This window comes from Ochotona princeps, chromosome 29 (genome assembly GCF_030435755.1).
Source record: "Ochotona princeps isolate mOchPri1 chromosome 29, mOchPri1.hap1, whole genome shotgun sequence".
NCBI lineage: Eukaryota > Metazoa > Chordata > Mammalia > Lagomorpha > Ochotonidae > Ochotona > Ochotona princeps.
Genome location: NC_080860.1, coordinates 18,784,670 through 18,797,985, shown reverse-complemented (window position 1 = coordinate 18,797,985; position 13,316 = coordinate 18,784,670). Strand labels below are relative to the sequence as shown.

At 55.9% G+C, this 13,316-nt stretch overlaps 2 protein-coding genes across 3 annotated transcripts; one reads left to right on the top strand and one right to left on the bottom strand.

Annotated features, from left to right (window-relative positions):
- Positions 1–3,925: 3,925 nt before the first annotated feature.
- PRAME (PRAME nuclear receptor transcriptional regulator) lies at positions 3,926–7,305 on the bottom strand. Of its 2 annotated transcripts, none has more exons than XM_004592133.3 (3): positions 6,935–7,305; positions 6,102–6,716; positions 3,926–4,578 (listed from the first exon to the last, which is right to left on the bottom strand). In XM_004592133.3, exons 1-3 carry the CDS (start codon positions 7,240–7,242, stop codon positions 4,023–4,025), a joined length of 1,479 nt encoding a protein of 492 aa, XP_004592190.3. In that variant the 5' UTR covers positions 7,243–7,305; the 3' UTR covers positions 3,926–4,022. The 2 variants fall into 2 exon arrangements, with proteins under 2 accessions (XP_004592190.3, XP_058512485.1); XM_058656502.1 differs by having other exon boundaries at positions 6,102–6,713.
- Positions 7,306–11,107: 3,802 nt separating this feature from the next.
- VPREB1 (V-set pre-B cell surrogate light chain 1) lies at positions 11,108–11,909 on the top strand. Its single transcript, XM_004592039.2, has 2 exons — positions 11,108–11,349; positions 11,436–11,909. Exons 1-2 carry the CDS (start codon positions 11,202–11,204, stop codon positions 11,825–11,827), a joined length of 540 nt encoding a protein of 179 aa, XP_004592096.2. The 5' UTR covers positions 11,108–11,201; the 3' UTR covers positions 11,828–11,909.
- The last annotated feature ends 1,407 nt before the right edge of the window (positions 11,910–13,316 follow it).

Below are 13,316 nucleotides of genomic sequence, written 5' to 3'. Positions count from 1 at the left end.
ATGTGGGAGACCCAAAAGAAGCTCCTGACTTCTGGCTTCAAATCAATCCAGCTCCAGTCACTTGCGGCCACTTGGGGAGGGAACCAGAGGATGGAAGATCTTTTTCTCTGTCTCTCCTCTCTGTAAATCTGCTTTTCCAATGAACCTGAATATCTTAAAAATAAAATGGTGGTCCAGCTCTGGCACAGAACGTTAAACAACTGAGAACTGCAAATGCAGCAAACCTCACAAGTCTATGGGACGTTAGCAAAGCAGTCAATTCAGGAGAAGACATGAAAGGACCCAGGAGGACAGAAGGAGGTCACTCTGTCACTCAGTTGCCTCCTCGGGGAAGACTGTACACCCCTGGTACTCCGCCAAGGAGACACTGAGAGGTGGGACCTGTCTGCTGGGATACAACCCAGTGCAGGAGGCACCTGCTCGCCCAACACCTGCTCCCCGCAAAACCACGAACCACAAAGTCTCGCTTTGCCTGAACTTGCTGAGTCCATCTCTTGTGTGATTTCCCACATTACATGCCTAGAATTCCCATTTTCCACATCCACACCGGCCATAAACCCTGTGGCCTTTACCTAAGTGGGACGTGGGGTGGGGGACTGTCATTGCTTCAGACCACCAATAACCTGAGAGGAGTGTCCAGTGACTTTGGTCAGTGCGCCCAGCTGGGACTGGCCTCTCGCGTCTAATCCTGGATGGGTGGAAGAGACAAAACGTGGCCCCTTCTCCAGCCTGGGCTGGGGCCAGCATGGGGGGCAGGCGGGAGGAGGCCTTGGGATTCCTCCCTGGGGGCCTCCATCCAACCTTGCCCGCATCAGCCAGGCGGTGGGGAAGCTGGGTTTGCCATCCCAGAGGACACCCGGCCCCTCCGAGGCCACGCATAGCCTCCCTGGGCCACCCTGGCCAGCCCCCCAGGGGGACCATGTCCTCAGCTGGGCCACCTCAGCCAGCCCCCCGGGGGAGGGCACTGTGTCCTCAGCCTCAGCCAGGCCACCCCAGCTAGCTCCCCGGGGGACCGTGTCCTCGGCCGGGCCACTCCGGCCAGCCCCCCGGGGGAACCGTGTCGCCTGCCCGCGCCAAGCACTCGGGGCCGCACCTGCGCGGCCCCCGCCTCTGCAAGCAGCCCCTCGCCCTCCCGGGCTCCCTTCTCACTCGCTGCCCCGCCAGCAGCCCCTTGCTCTCCCCTCGCCCTCGCGGGGTGCCACCCGGGATCCCCGCTCACCCGCCGTCCCCTCTCGCCGATCGCGGATCCTGTTCCTGCTTCCCCAGGCGGCCACTGCCACCCTCCACTTCCGGGTCCGGCTGCTTCTGGCGTCCCCCGCGCCCGGCATGCCAGGAAGCTCCCTCCGACGCTCGTGAAGCCAGTGAGTGTAGGTTCCGCGCTCCAGCGTTCCCGGGAGCGCCCCCTCATGTCTTCCGACCCCCCAACTCCAGCCCGGCCGGTGTCCTGGGGCTGTGGGAGATCGGGGTTGCGGATCCCCGAAATCGCCATCCGGATTCCTCCTGGCGCCGGAGAGACAAGAATGACAACCACCATGACCGTGATGGTTACACCCATAGACGTGTGTAGCGGGTTTCCTTTTCTTGGGAGCCACATTTGCAGAAAGAGCGAATGGGTGCTGCGTGGAATACAAAATGCAAGGTCAAAAAGCACTTGGGGCCGGCGCTTGTGGCACAGCGAGTCAAGTCGCCGTTTTATTCTGAAAATGTCATTTTCAGAGTAGGCCAGATAGAAGATCTCTTTCTTCTCAATCTGCAACTCTGCCTTTCAAGTAAGTAAATGCTAGAGAAAAATAAATATGGACAAAGGAGCCAGCACTGACACAGACCTAGGCGGCCACCACTCTCCAGAAGCCTGCGGGAATTGCCTGCTGAGTCCTTCCAACAACCTCCCCAGACAGGCCCCACTCACTTGGCTTGGGCTCTTGGAAAGCGTCTCTTCTGGGCCTGACACCGTAGCCTAGTGGCTAAAGTCCTCTTGCATGTGCTGTGGCTACCCCATATACGCGCTGGTTCGTATCCTGGCTGCTCCACTTCCCATTCAGCTCCCTGCTTGTAGCCTGTACCTTGGGACCCTCAATCTAGGTGGGAGACCTGGAAGAAGCTCCTGGCTCTTGGCTTCAGATGATCTTAGCTCCACTTGGGGAGTGAACAGCAGATGGGAGATCTATCTCTCTTCTCAGTAAAGCTGACTTTCCAATTAGAACAAATAAATCTTTAAAAGAAGAAGAAAGTGTCTCTTCCCAGATTTCTTGGAAGAAGGCTGGTCCTGTTTTGCCTATGTCTCTTCTGAGCATACGGCTTGCTTTGCACACACCTGCAGCTCTGCCAGGCAGGGAATGATGCAAAGCAACGGTATGGGGGGCACAAATGGCTTGTATGACTGGCAGATCCAGTGCTCCTAACCCCATGCTAAGCTTCACACAAACTTTCCCGGAGCAGCAGGAGGGTCTCAGGGAAATCCAAGTCTCACTAAATTAGCAACAGGCAACAGGAACTGGGGGCAGCAGAAAGGAAACAACAGGGCAGGGTCATGGCTGGCAATGCCACCAAGGACCCCCAGCAGGCAGCAGTGATGCCAGTATATCCTGGGGAAGGTGGCGCCAGAGGTTGGCTGCAAGGGATGGCGTTGCGGCAGGTACACTGACCAACAGCCATTACGTGCCCGCCTGGCTGTGTCACGGTTAGCCGAGGTCTGGGGAAGTGCATGAATCTTAAGCACAGACAAGGCTATGCGTCCAGCCCCAAGCCAGTGTTTCCAAGTCACGGAGTTCCTTCAAAACACACCTGCTCGGTCCTTTGCCTGGCTGCCCTTCTGGTCTCTGCCCAGATGCCCACACGGGCAAACTCATAGCCACCTCGCCCTGCTGCTTTCAGGGCTCTCTCTCAACCCTACACCACACCTGCAGGTTCCGAGGCCTTGACCTTGATCTGCCAGCCTGCTCATACGCAAGCAGCACTGGGGACTCGGCTTTCACCGTGCTGTGTCCTTGGCCCTTGCAGAAGCACCTGGGATTCAACAAATGGCCCATATGACCACCCAAGATGGGCGCAGGGTCTTTGAGAGGGTCCTCAGTGTGTGTGGCTGGTGAATGGAGCAGTGAGCGGATGGGGGTGCGTGAGGACCTCCGCTACTGTGTCCCCAGCAGGAGTCCCTCTCCCAGCCTGCATGGGACTCTGTAGGGCTTGGGGGGGCCAGGGGAGGGGCTGAGCCTGCCATGGACTGCATCCTAGTGGCAGACCCAGGCCAGTGTCTTTATATGTCCTTAGCAGCTAGGCTGGTGACTAAGAGGGGTTCTTTGGCGAAGACGGGGGGGGGATGGTGGAAGGTCACAGGCAGACCGGGTCTCTCGGGCAGCTCCGGTGTGGGTTCTGGCCCCTCCCAAATCCTCCCCCTCCTTCTCCTTGGGTATCCTCAGGCGCCAGCCTCGACTGCACTCTCCCCATATGGCTCGGCAAGCTACACAGGGCAATTCCCAGCTCACTGGTCCAAAGCGTGCCCATGTCCAAATGTTCCCCCACTGCCCCTGCAGCAGCTGTCCTCAGCTCAGCTGTCTCTGATCTGGAAGTACTTCTTTGCCCTCCCCGCCCCCGCCAAGCTCACTGGTGCTTTTTCTGTGACTGGGCCCTGCTGCATGGACATCCTAGGAGATGTGTGCCGGGCAAATGCCAGCAGTTCCACGGGGCCTGGGACACACTCAGGGACCACCCAAAGAACTCTCAGGCAGCCTTGGCCCCTCCTTATCCAGGGGGTTGGCAGGAGGTCAGATGATGACCCAGAAACTGGGAAGGTCACTCAGGGTCCCATTTCATTCTATCCAGAAGCAGAGGAAATCAGCAAGATTGCGTGTGGCCAGAAGGAAGGGGTAGTGAAGGGGTCCTGGACTGAGAGGGGAATGGGCGCAGGAAGAAGCTGAGAAAGCAGCACTGGACAGCTCCCCCACACGGTTCTTTTATGTCCCCGGCAACCAATCCGCGTCCAGCCAGGGGGCCTGGGGCCTCCCTGCCCCCTCTACCCCTGGCCCTCAGTCAAGCTGCACCAGCCTCACGGGCAGGGGCGAGGGCAGCGGGGGGTTCCACTGCATGTCAGTGCGCTGCACAGCCTGCAGCAGCGCTTGCATCTCGGCCTGCACCTGGCCCAGCTTGTCCTTGTTGACTGGCCCCCACGAGAGGCCGTGCAGGTACACGCAGCACTCGACTGGGATCGGGTAGAGCACCCGTTTAAGCTCCTGCAAGCCCGTGGCTGTGTGCTCCAACAGGCTCAGGAGGCCGGCCCGCGACACAGGGTTGTCAGACAGTCCCAGGGAGCTGAGGTGGGAGCAGCGGCACAGGACTGGCAGAATGGTGCCCAGGTGAGCATCTTTCAGCCGGCAGTGGTTCAGGTCCAGGTGCTGTAGTGTCCCTGACACCTTGGCCAGCAGGGGCTCTAAGGGTCCAGGCACCATGTAGGACAGGTTGTTGCCGCTCAGATCCAGTTTCGTCAAGCAGGTGGTATGCAGGCTCTGGGCCAGGTAGGAGATGTCAGTGTCCAGGAGGGTGCAGGAGCGGATCTCCAGGGTGTGCAGGGGGGCCTGCAGGCAGCTGTGAAGGGAAGGCAGCTGATTCAGGGGCGCACCCACATCCTCCTTCCCAGAGGGAAGTCACTGAGCAGCACTGGCATCCCTTAAGGGTACCAGTTCAAGTCCTGCCTGCTCCACTTCTGATCCATCCAGCTCCCTGCTAATGCTTCCCTGGAAGGCAGTGGAGGATGGCTCAAGTGCTTGGGCCCCTGTTGTCCATGCTAGAGATCCAGCTGGAGTTCTACATTCCTGACTTGGGCCTGACCCTGTTGTGAGCATTTGTGAACCAAAGCAGTAGATGGAAGATTGTCTCTCTCTCTCTCTATCTGCTTGTCTCTCCATGTGTTTTTCTCACACTCTCTCACTCTGTAACGTAGCCTTTCAAGTAAATAAAGGAGACTTCAAGTTACGAGAGGTCATTTTTCAAAAAGATTGATTTATTTAAAAGACACACAGAGAGATCATCCATCTACCAGTTCACTCCCCAGATGGCCTCCCCAGACAGGGCTGGGCCAGGCCAAAGCCAGGTGCCTGGAACGCCACCCAGATTGTTCATGTGGACGGCAAAGACCATCTTCTGCCGCCTTCCCAAGCCTAATGGCCAGGACTCCAACTGGGACGCAGGCAGGGGATACCATGGACACACAGGGCAGCTTAACCTGTTGCAAGGCCTGCTGTTCTGGACTAGGCTCCCAGCACCAGGCCCCAGCAGACTGGACCATACCAGAGTAGAACTGATGTGGCTAAGGGCTACCTGACCTTAGTTTTCTGCAAACTCAAGAAGGCTCATAGCTGGTGGGTGGAAGAGACTGGGCTAACCAGGGCCAGCCTGAGGAGTAAGCCCTGGGATTTGGCCCAGCACCACCTTCTAGAGCCAATTTGCTCTCCATTTCCTGTTACTGCTCTCCAGGCCACGCAGTCACTTCCTGGCTCAGAGTCTGCTCTGACTCCCCCAGTTACCAGTAAAAGCCAGCTGGATCTTTAAATGTGTTGCAATTTTGTTTTGCTTTGTTATTAGTAGCAGTGCCTACTAATATGCATATTTCCCCATGGAGCAAAGGAGAATGGCCCAAAGCATTGGACCCCTGCACCCACCTGGGAGACCCAGAAGAAGCCCCTGGCTCCTGGCTTTGGATCAGCTCAGTTCTGGCTGTTGCAGCCATTTGGGGGGTGAACCACTGGATGGGAGATATTTCTTTCTCTTTTTCTTTTTCTCATAAAATCTGCCTTTCCAATAAAAATAAATGCTTCAAAGCCAGGAACCAGGAGATTCTTCTGGGTCTTTCAGGGTGCAGGAGCCCAAGGCTTTGGACCATCCTCAGCGGCTTTCCCAGGCCACAAGCAGGGACCTGTATGGGAAGTAGAGCAGCTGGGACATGAACATGTGCCCATGTGGGATCCTGGTGCTTGCGAAGGGAAGGCTAGCCAATTGAACCATTGCCTAATCCCTAAATAAATCTTTTTAAAAAATGGGTTTGTCTCTTCCCCTGATTTGATTTAGGGGGTGGGGGGACTCCTGGGAAGCCCCTGCCCACCCCCATTCACCTGAGCACTTGGTGGAGGTTGCCAGAGAGATAGGAGTAGGAGAGATGAAGCTTCTGCAGGTGGCCCAGCTTGCTGAGCTGGGACAGGAAGTAGCTGGAGGACTGCTCATCCTCCGGGGAGAAGGTCCAGTGGTAGTAGGCCAGCTTGAGGCTGTGCAGGTTGCAGATCCTGCCCAGCTGTGTGGCAAACAGACTCTGCTCGGAGAGCGCCCGGAACCAGTCGAAGACCTCCAGCTCGCGGATGCAGTCCAGCTGCAGCGTCTTCAGGATGCCGATGAGACTGCTGAAGGGCATCTCCTCGATGTGCAGCTTCCGGCAGCACAGGCGCAGTGCCCCGCCGCTCCGCTCCACCTTGCTCAGCAGGCCAGAGAGGAAGGTGTCCAGCTTGAAGGGGCCTCGCAGGAACAGGTCGATGTGCAGCTCAACGGGTTCCCACGGCTGCTTCCGGCCTCTCCTCATGGTCTCGCCCAGCTTGGGCCCAGCTGCCGGCTGGGACGCCTCCGCCTTTACGGTGGACGGCAGCCAGAAGGGGAACCTGGCCAAGGCCTCTGAGGCGCCTTTGCTCTGGACCTGCTCGAAGTCCAGGGTCATATCTAGCACCCGCAGTTCTGATCTCCTGCTGCATACAGGGGCAGGGATGAGAGGACGGGGCAGGTGGGGAGGGACAGTGTAGCAGGAGGATGCCCAGGGCCTGCCCTGAGATCCCAGCATCCTCTGCTCTGGGCCCCTCCTCAGCCCCCTACCTCTCACATTGCCTGCACCACAGTCCCCAGGGGGTGACAAGCCCACCCCTCACAGGCTCCCCGCTTCCCAGGATTCCAGGCCATGCCTCACCTGGGCCAAGCCCTAGGGCTGGGGTTGGGGCAAGGCAAGTCTTCCAGGCCATCCAGCACAGCCTGCAGGCTGTCCTGACTAGGCCACTGCACGATCAGAGAACCCAGGCGCAGGAAGGGGAAGGGCCATGCCTGCACCAGGGCCTTCAAGGCCTGTTTGTGACCCCTGGCAAAGGCTGCGGTGAGCAGTGGGGGGAACAGGTCCACCGTGAACTCCTCCAAGGCAGGGATTCCCGGGACCTTGCTGCTCAGCAGGCTGTGGGCTGCCAGGTCCAAGAGCTTGGGGAGGGCCAGGCTGTTCATCTCCATGAGCCTGGGGCAGAGGTAGGAGCGGTCAGACTCCCTGGGGTCAGTGTCCGTCCCTGGCTGGCCATCACAGCACCTGACACTGGCTCCACCCTCCATTCATGACCTAGTTCCCACCTTCAGGCCCTGGCCAGTCTGAGGCTCAGGGACCCCTCAGACCTGGGTTGGGCGGTCGGCTGTTGAGTCCAGACCATCAGGTTATTTTAGAAATGACCCTTGCTGGGGCTGCCAAAGCTTTAATGTGGTCCATGTTCTCCTGCTCTGCCTTTGATATCAAGGTTGCCGTGGGCACCTGCCTGGGAAGCTGTACCCAACCTTCACGTCTGAGACACATCTGGAATCTGCCTCCCGGCACGTACGCCTTGACCAAACCACCTGCTTGTCTTTTCCCCCTCCTCCCCAACCCTCCTCCCACCGCACTGGCCTGGAACTTACCTCTCTCCTTGTGCACTAGCGCCCTCCTGTGTTCAATATCAGATCAAACAGCTCCTTGGCTTCTCTTCATTTCCGGAGGTGCAGCGGGAGTGGGGGCGCTGTTCTCAACCCCTTTCCCTGTAGGAATGGAGAGGAAGGCAGAGGTTAAGCCTCGCGCTTTTCCTCCCACGCAAACACCTCTGTGTCCCAGCGCCTGTGCACCTCCTGCCTCCCCTTCCTCCCCCTGCTCCTCCCCTGGAAGCGTTCTCTCCCAGGGATTGCTGTGACTTCACTCCCCTCCTCCAGGAGTTCTTCCCTGATTGCTCACCAGTGGAGGGGGGTGGTGTGCTCCCATCGCTTAACTAGGAGCCCGCCCCACGGCCTTCCACCAACCATGGATTCCTGGCTGACAGTTGGTGGATGGGATGATGGTGGGTGGGATGTGGGGTTGAGGGGGTGGGGTGGGAGGGGGTCACGGGAAGCATGTTCTTTCTCAGGAGTTGATTGTTCAAGGCAAGTTTAGCTTTTGCTTCTCCTGGCTCGTCACTTGGCTGTGCCTGCACGCTGCGCCATTGCCAACCCTCCCTAGATTTACCAGAGTGCCCAGCCTTGGACTGTGGACCTGCAGACGGGAAGGCCAAACCAACCTTCTTCCCTTCTCAGGTGCTCCACTCACCTATTCGTGGATTTTTTTTTTAAAAAAAGAGATTTATTTATTTTACTTGAGTTACAAAGAGAGAGAGAGAGAAGAGAGAGGGAGATCTTCCACCCACTGGTTTATTTCCCAAATGGTTGCAACAGCTGGTCCAAAGCTGAGAACCAGGAGCTTCTCCTGGGTCTCCCATGAGGGTGCAGGGTCCCAAGGTCTTGAGCCATCCTCTGCTGCTTTTCCAGGTCATAAGTAGGGAGCTGGATTGGAAGTGGAACAGTCAAGACTAGCAGTGGTGCCCATATGGAATGCTGGCACTGCCAGCAGTGCCTTTACCCGCTACATTATGGCACTGGCCCTCTCCACTCAGCTACTCTAATGGTGGCACCTATCCAGTCACCTCTGCCCTGCTACAACACATACAACACACACACACACACACACACACACACACACACACACACACGCATACAACAGCAAGGGCGCCTGTGAGAATACTCAGAAACTGAATTCATGTGCAGTGCCGGAGGGAAGGGCAAAGGGTACAGATGTTGTGAAAAACAGCCTGGTGCTTCCAGAAGAAAATGAAAGCCAGCACCAAGGCTTTGGGCTGTCCTCCATTGCTCTCCCAGGCCACAGGTAGGGAGCTGGAAGGGAAGTGGAGCATCCAGGATATGAACCAGTGCCCATAAGGAATCCTAGTGCTCGCAAGGTGAGGATTTGAATCATTGAATCACTGTGCCAGATCCAAACAGTTCTTATTTTAAATCAGAAGCAAATAAGGTAGAAGAAAGCATGCATTCCAAACAGCAAAAACAAAATGTGGATCCTTGAAGCGTCGAGAAAGGGGCTGCGTCAGCTCTGGGGTATTTCGTGTTGTGTGACAGGCAGCTGCTTGAACAGGATGAAGCTGCTGGAATAACCACAGGTGGGCACTGACACTTGGCTCGGCCACTTACCAGCCGGGTGCTGGACAGAGGCAAAGCTGGCTTCCTCATCCATTACAGGTGGACATGAACACAGATGCACTCAGCGTCTTGGGGGACAATCTCTCCTGTGGTCAACAAGAACCTCGGGATGCCGATGCTTCGCTCACCAACACAGCAAGCTTGCAAATTCTGGCCTTAGTGACAGGCTCTCTGTGATAAATAATAAAATAATAAAACATCAACGAAGCAGACCTCTCTCAGGATGTTTATCCCCAGGATCTAAGAAGGCGATGGGGGTTAACATGAGCACAAGAACTATTCAGAGAAAGACTTTGTGTTGCTTTTAAAGAAGCAAGGGGGTACAACGCTAGGGGGGGTGATCTGTCAGAGCAGACCTAGGATTCCCCAGAAAAGGGGCAGGAGAGAGAGAGAGAAGGAAGAGAGGGAGGACGGAGGCCAACACTTGCAGTCACAGCTGGGCCTATGTGGGAAGGACAGTTCTCGGAGGGAAGCTCTTTTGAGGAGCATGGGGTGCTGGTGGTTGAGGGCTGGAGTGAGAGAGGTATGAGAGAAAAAAGGATGGAGGTGCAAGGAGCACAGGTGGAGTTCTGTGCTGTTATCAGACTCTGGTTAAGAGGGCTGGATATCTTAGGAACTTCTGGTACCTCGTTGTCTGGGGACACACACACGGTGCCCACAAACCTATCAAATATCAGAGCTCTGAGAGTTTCCAATAAAAATACATGAATCTTAAAAAAAAAAAGGATAGCAGTCAAGGTCCCGGTGCGGTAGCCTAGTGGCTAAAGTCTTCGCTGTGCATGTGCCAGGATCCCATATGGGCGCCGGTTCTAATCCTAACAGCCCTGCTTTCCATCCAGCTCCCTGCTTGTGGCCTGGGGAAGCAGTTGAGGGCGGACCAAAGCCTTGGGATCCTGCACCTGCGTGGGAGACCTGGAAGAAGCTCCTGGCTCCTGGGTTTGGATTGGTTCAGCTCTGGCCGTTGTGGCCACTTGGGGAGTAAATCATTGAATGTAAGATCTTCCTCTCTGTACATCTGACTTTCCAATAAATAAATAAGTCTTAAAAAAAAGAATAGTAGACAAATTCAGTAAAGTCGGAGAGTATAAAGTCAACATACAAAGAATAATCATATTTCTACACACCAACGACGAATTATCCAAAAAAGCAAATGAAGAAAATCTGATTCACTGGAATTCACTCAGTAGCACAAAAATAAATAAATAAATAAATAAAATTCTGAAGAATAAGCTAACAAAAGTGTAGAGTTGCACGCCGACAGCTGCTGAATGCCAACTGAAAAAAGTCTGAGTAGACAGAAAATAACCTTGTGATCATGGCTGAAAAACTATTAAGATGGGGGCTGGCCCAGTGGCTTAGGGGGTTAATCCTCCACCTGCAGCACTGGCATCCTACATAGGCACCAATGAGTACCTGGCGGTGCCCTACTAATGCACCTGGGAAAGCAGCAAGGATGGCTCAAGTCCTTGGGCCCCTGCACCCACGTGGGAGGTCCAGAAGGAACTCCTGGCTTCAGATCAGCTCATCTCCAGCCATTTAGACCATTTGTGGAGCGAAACAGTAGATGGAAGATCTTTTTCATTCTCTGTCTCTCCCTCTGTAACTTTCAAAGATCAATATAAAGTTTTAAACAGGGAAAAATATAGCGGGGTGGGGGAAGGCACAGACAGTAGGTGTGCATGAAGCAGTCGTTCTGCTGTGCCATTGAACTATGGACAGGAAAGTTATTTCTGTGGGGTTCAGCTCCCTCGGGGCGGGGACGAGTTGCACTCACTCCCAAGAGGGACCTGAGCCCACCCTCCAGCCTGCCCTCCCTGCCCCGAGCCTGAGAGCTTCCTCCAGCAGGTGCTTCCTCCCCAAAGGCTGCCCAGGAACTGTTCCTACAACCACAGCTGCCAAGCCAAGGAAGCCTGGGATGGCGGCCACCAGGAATGGGGCGTGCCCAATGGGGCGTGCCCCTCAGAGCAGGGAGGGGGATGCTGGCTTGGCCAGGAGCCCTGGCTGCAGGACACTGCACTCTGCAGGTCGCCACCATGTCCTGGACTCCGGTCCTGCTCCTGCTGCTTGCCCACTGCACCGGTGAGGGGACTCTTAGAGCCCGAGACCCCCTTCGCCTCCTTTGTCTTGGTCTGGCCCTGCCCCCACCGTGCCTCTTTGCCCCCTAGGTGGTGATCCCCAGCCGGCACTGCACCAGCCGCCCGCCGTGTCCTCGGCCCTGGGCACCACGGTCCGCCTCTCCTGCACCCTGAGCCGTGACCACAGGGTGGCCCTTCACAGCATCTACTGGTACCAGCAGAAGCCAGGCCACCCGCCCCGATTCCTGCTGAGGTACCTCACGAATGCCAATCAGGAGCGCAACCCCCAGTTGCCCCCTCGCTTCTCAGGCTCTAAGGACTTGGACAGCAACAGGGGCTACCTGACCATCTCTGACCTGCGGCCCGAGGATGAGGCTGTGTACTTCTGCGCAGTGGGAAGCCTTGAGAATGAGATGGAGAAGCGGGAGGAAGAGCAGCCTGCTGCCTCTGGGTCCTGGGCCCCCTGGGACAGCTCGCCTTGAAGCAGTCCCCGCAGGGGGTTGGCACACACTTGGCTTGGAAAGGAGGAGGTGGCAGACGTCTGGGATGGGGGATGCTGCTCAGCTTTTCTTCTGGTCTCCCCACCTCACCCCCATCATGTTGGAGGCTGGGTTCAGGATTAAAGCTGCCATATCTTACAAAGTTATCTGTGATGTGTGTGTGTGTGTGTGTGTGTGTGTGTGCAAGATCTCATGGTGGGGAAGCCTACGTATTCCAGAGCCGGCAGTTTGGGCAGGGCACATCAAAGGCCAGCTACAAGCCAGGCTTCCAGGAACCTGCCTGTCATGGTTGGCTTGGCCAAGATGACATGAAGAAAGGGGGCTCATCCTAGCTCTTGGGGTTGGGGTCAGGGTAAGGGCCAGGAAAAGTACCTTGTAAGGTACATGACCTTCTATAGCCTTCTGATGATTTCAGGAGTTACAGGGTGAATGAGGAGTTTTGTTGGGTTGGTTGGTTTGAACAGATTTTATTTATTTGAAAGGCAGATGCAGGGGGATCTTGCATCTGCTGGTTCACTCCTCAGATGGATACAACCACCAGGATTGGCTGAAGCCAGGAGTTTCTTCCAGGTCTGCCATGTGGGTGCAGGAGCCCAAGCACTTGGGCCATTCCCCACTGCTTTCTCAGGCCGTAGGCTGGGAGGTGGATTGGAAGTGTGCCAGCGGGGACTAGGACCGGTGCCCATATAGAATGTCAACACCACAGGCAGAGGCTTAGCCTGCTGTGTCATGGTGTCAGTCTGGTGAATGAGCTTTGAAGGAACACCTGACCTCGGTCTCTCAGGGGCAGAAGAGGTGGTAGCCCTGGGGTAGGCACTCTGCCTTGGTACTGTTGGGATTCTGGGCCAAGTGATTCTCTGTGGTGGGGGCATGTGTCTGGGATACATATGACAAGCTTATCTTCTACCCACCAGCCTTGTTGCCCCTCTGGCTGTGACAAGACTCAAATAGCTCTAGAGGTTGCTGAATACCCTTAGTGGGGCAAAAAAATTTCCTGAGTCAAGAACCACATGTTGGGGTGACAACAGCGTTTTTTTTTTTTTTTTTTTTTCGCACACCTTAGGAGTGTGTGTGTGTGTGTGTGTGTGTTTGTATGTTTCCTTCTGGAAATGACCCAAGGAGTACATATTTCTTCATTTCTTCTTTTTAAAGATTTATTTTTGTTTTTATTGCAAAGTCAGATATACAGAGAGGAGGGGAGACAGAGAGGAAGATCTTCTGTCCGATGATTCACTCCCCAAGTGACTGCAATGGTTGAAACTGAGCCAATCCGAAGCCAGGAGCTTCTTCCAGGTCTCCCTTGCAGGTGCAGGATCCCAAGGCTTTGGGCTGTCCTAGACTGCTTTCCCAGGCCACAAGCAGGGAGCTGGATGGGAAGCGGGGCCGCCGGGATTAGAACTGGCGCCCCTATTTGATCCTGGCGCGTGTAAGGTGAGGACTTTAGCCATTAGGCCACTGTGCCGGGCCCAAT

What these genes read in the sequence shown, in the direction of transcription:
- VPREB1 (XM_004592039.2), top strand. Translation starts at nt 11,202, where the DNA reads ATGGGGCGTGCCCAATGGGGCGTGCCCCTCAGAGCAGGGAGGGGGATG. An exon ending in GCTGCTTGCCCACTGCACCG is followed by an intron (nt 11,350 to 11,435) that starts GTGAGGGGACTC and finishes TTTGCCCCCTAG; the next exon opens with GTGGTGATCCCCAGCCGGCA.
- PRAME (XM_004592133.3), bottom strand. Translation starts at nt 7,242, where the DNA reads ATGGAGATGAACAGCCTGGCCCTCCCCAAGCTCTTGGACCTGGCAGCC. An exon ending in AGCCCTAGGGCTTGGCCCAG is followed by an intron (nt 6,717 to 6,934) that starts GTGAGGCATGGC and finishes TGTATGCAGCAG; the next exon opens with GAGATCAGAACTGCGGGTGC. An exon ending in AACCTCCACCAAGTGCTCAG is followed by an intron (nt 4,579 to 6,101) that starts GTGAATGGGGGT and finishes TTCCCTTCACAG; the next exon opens with CTGCCTGCAGGCCCCCCTGC.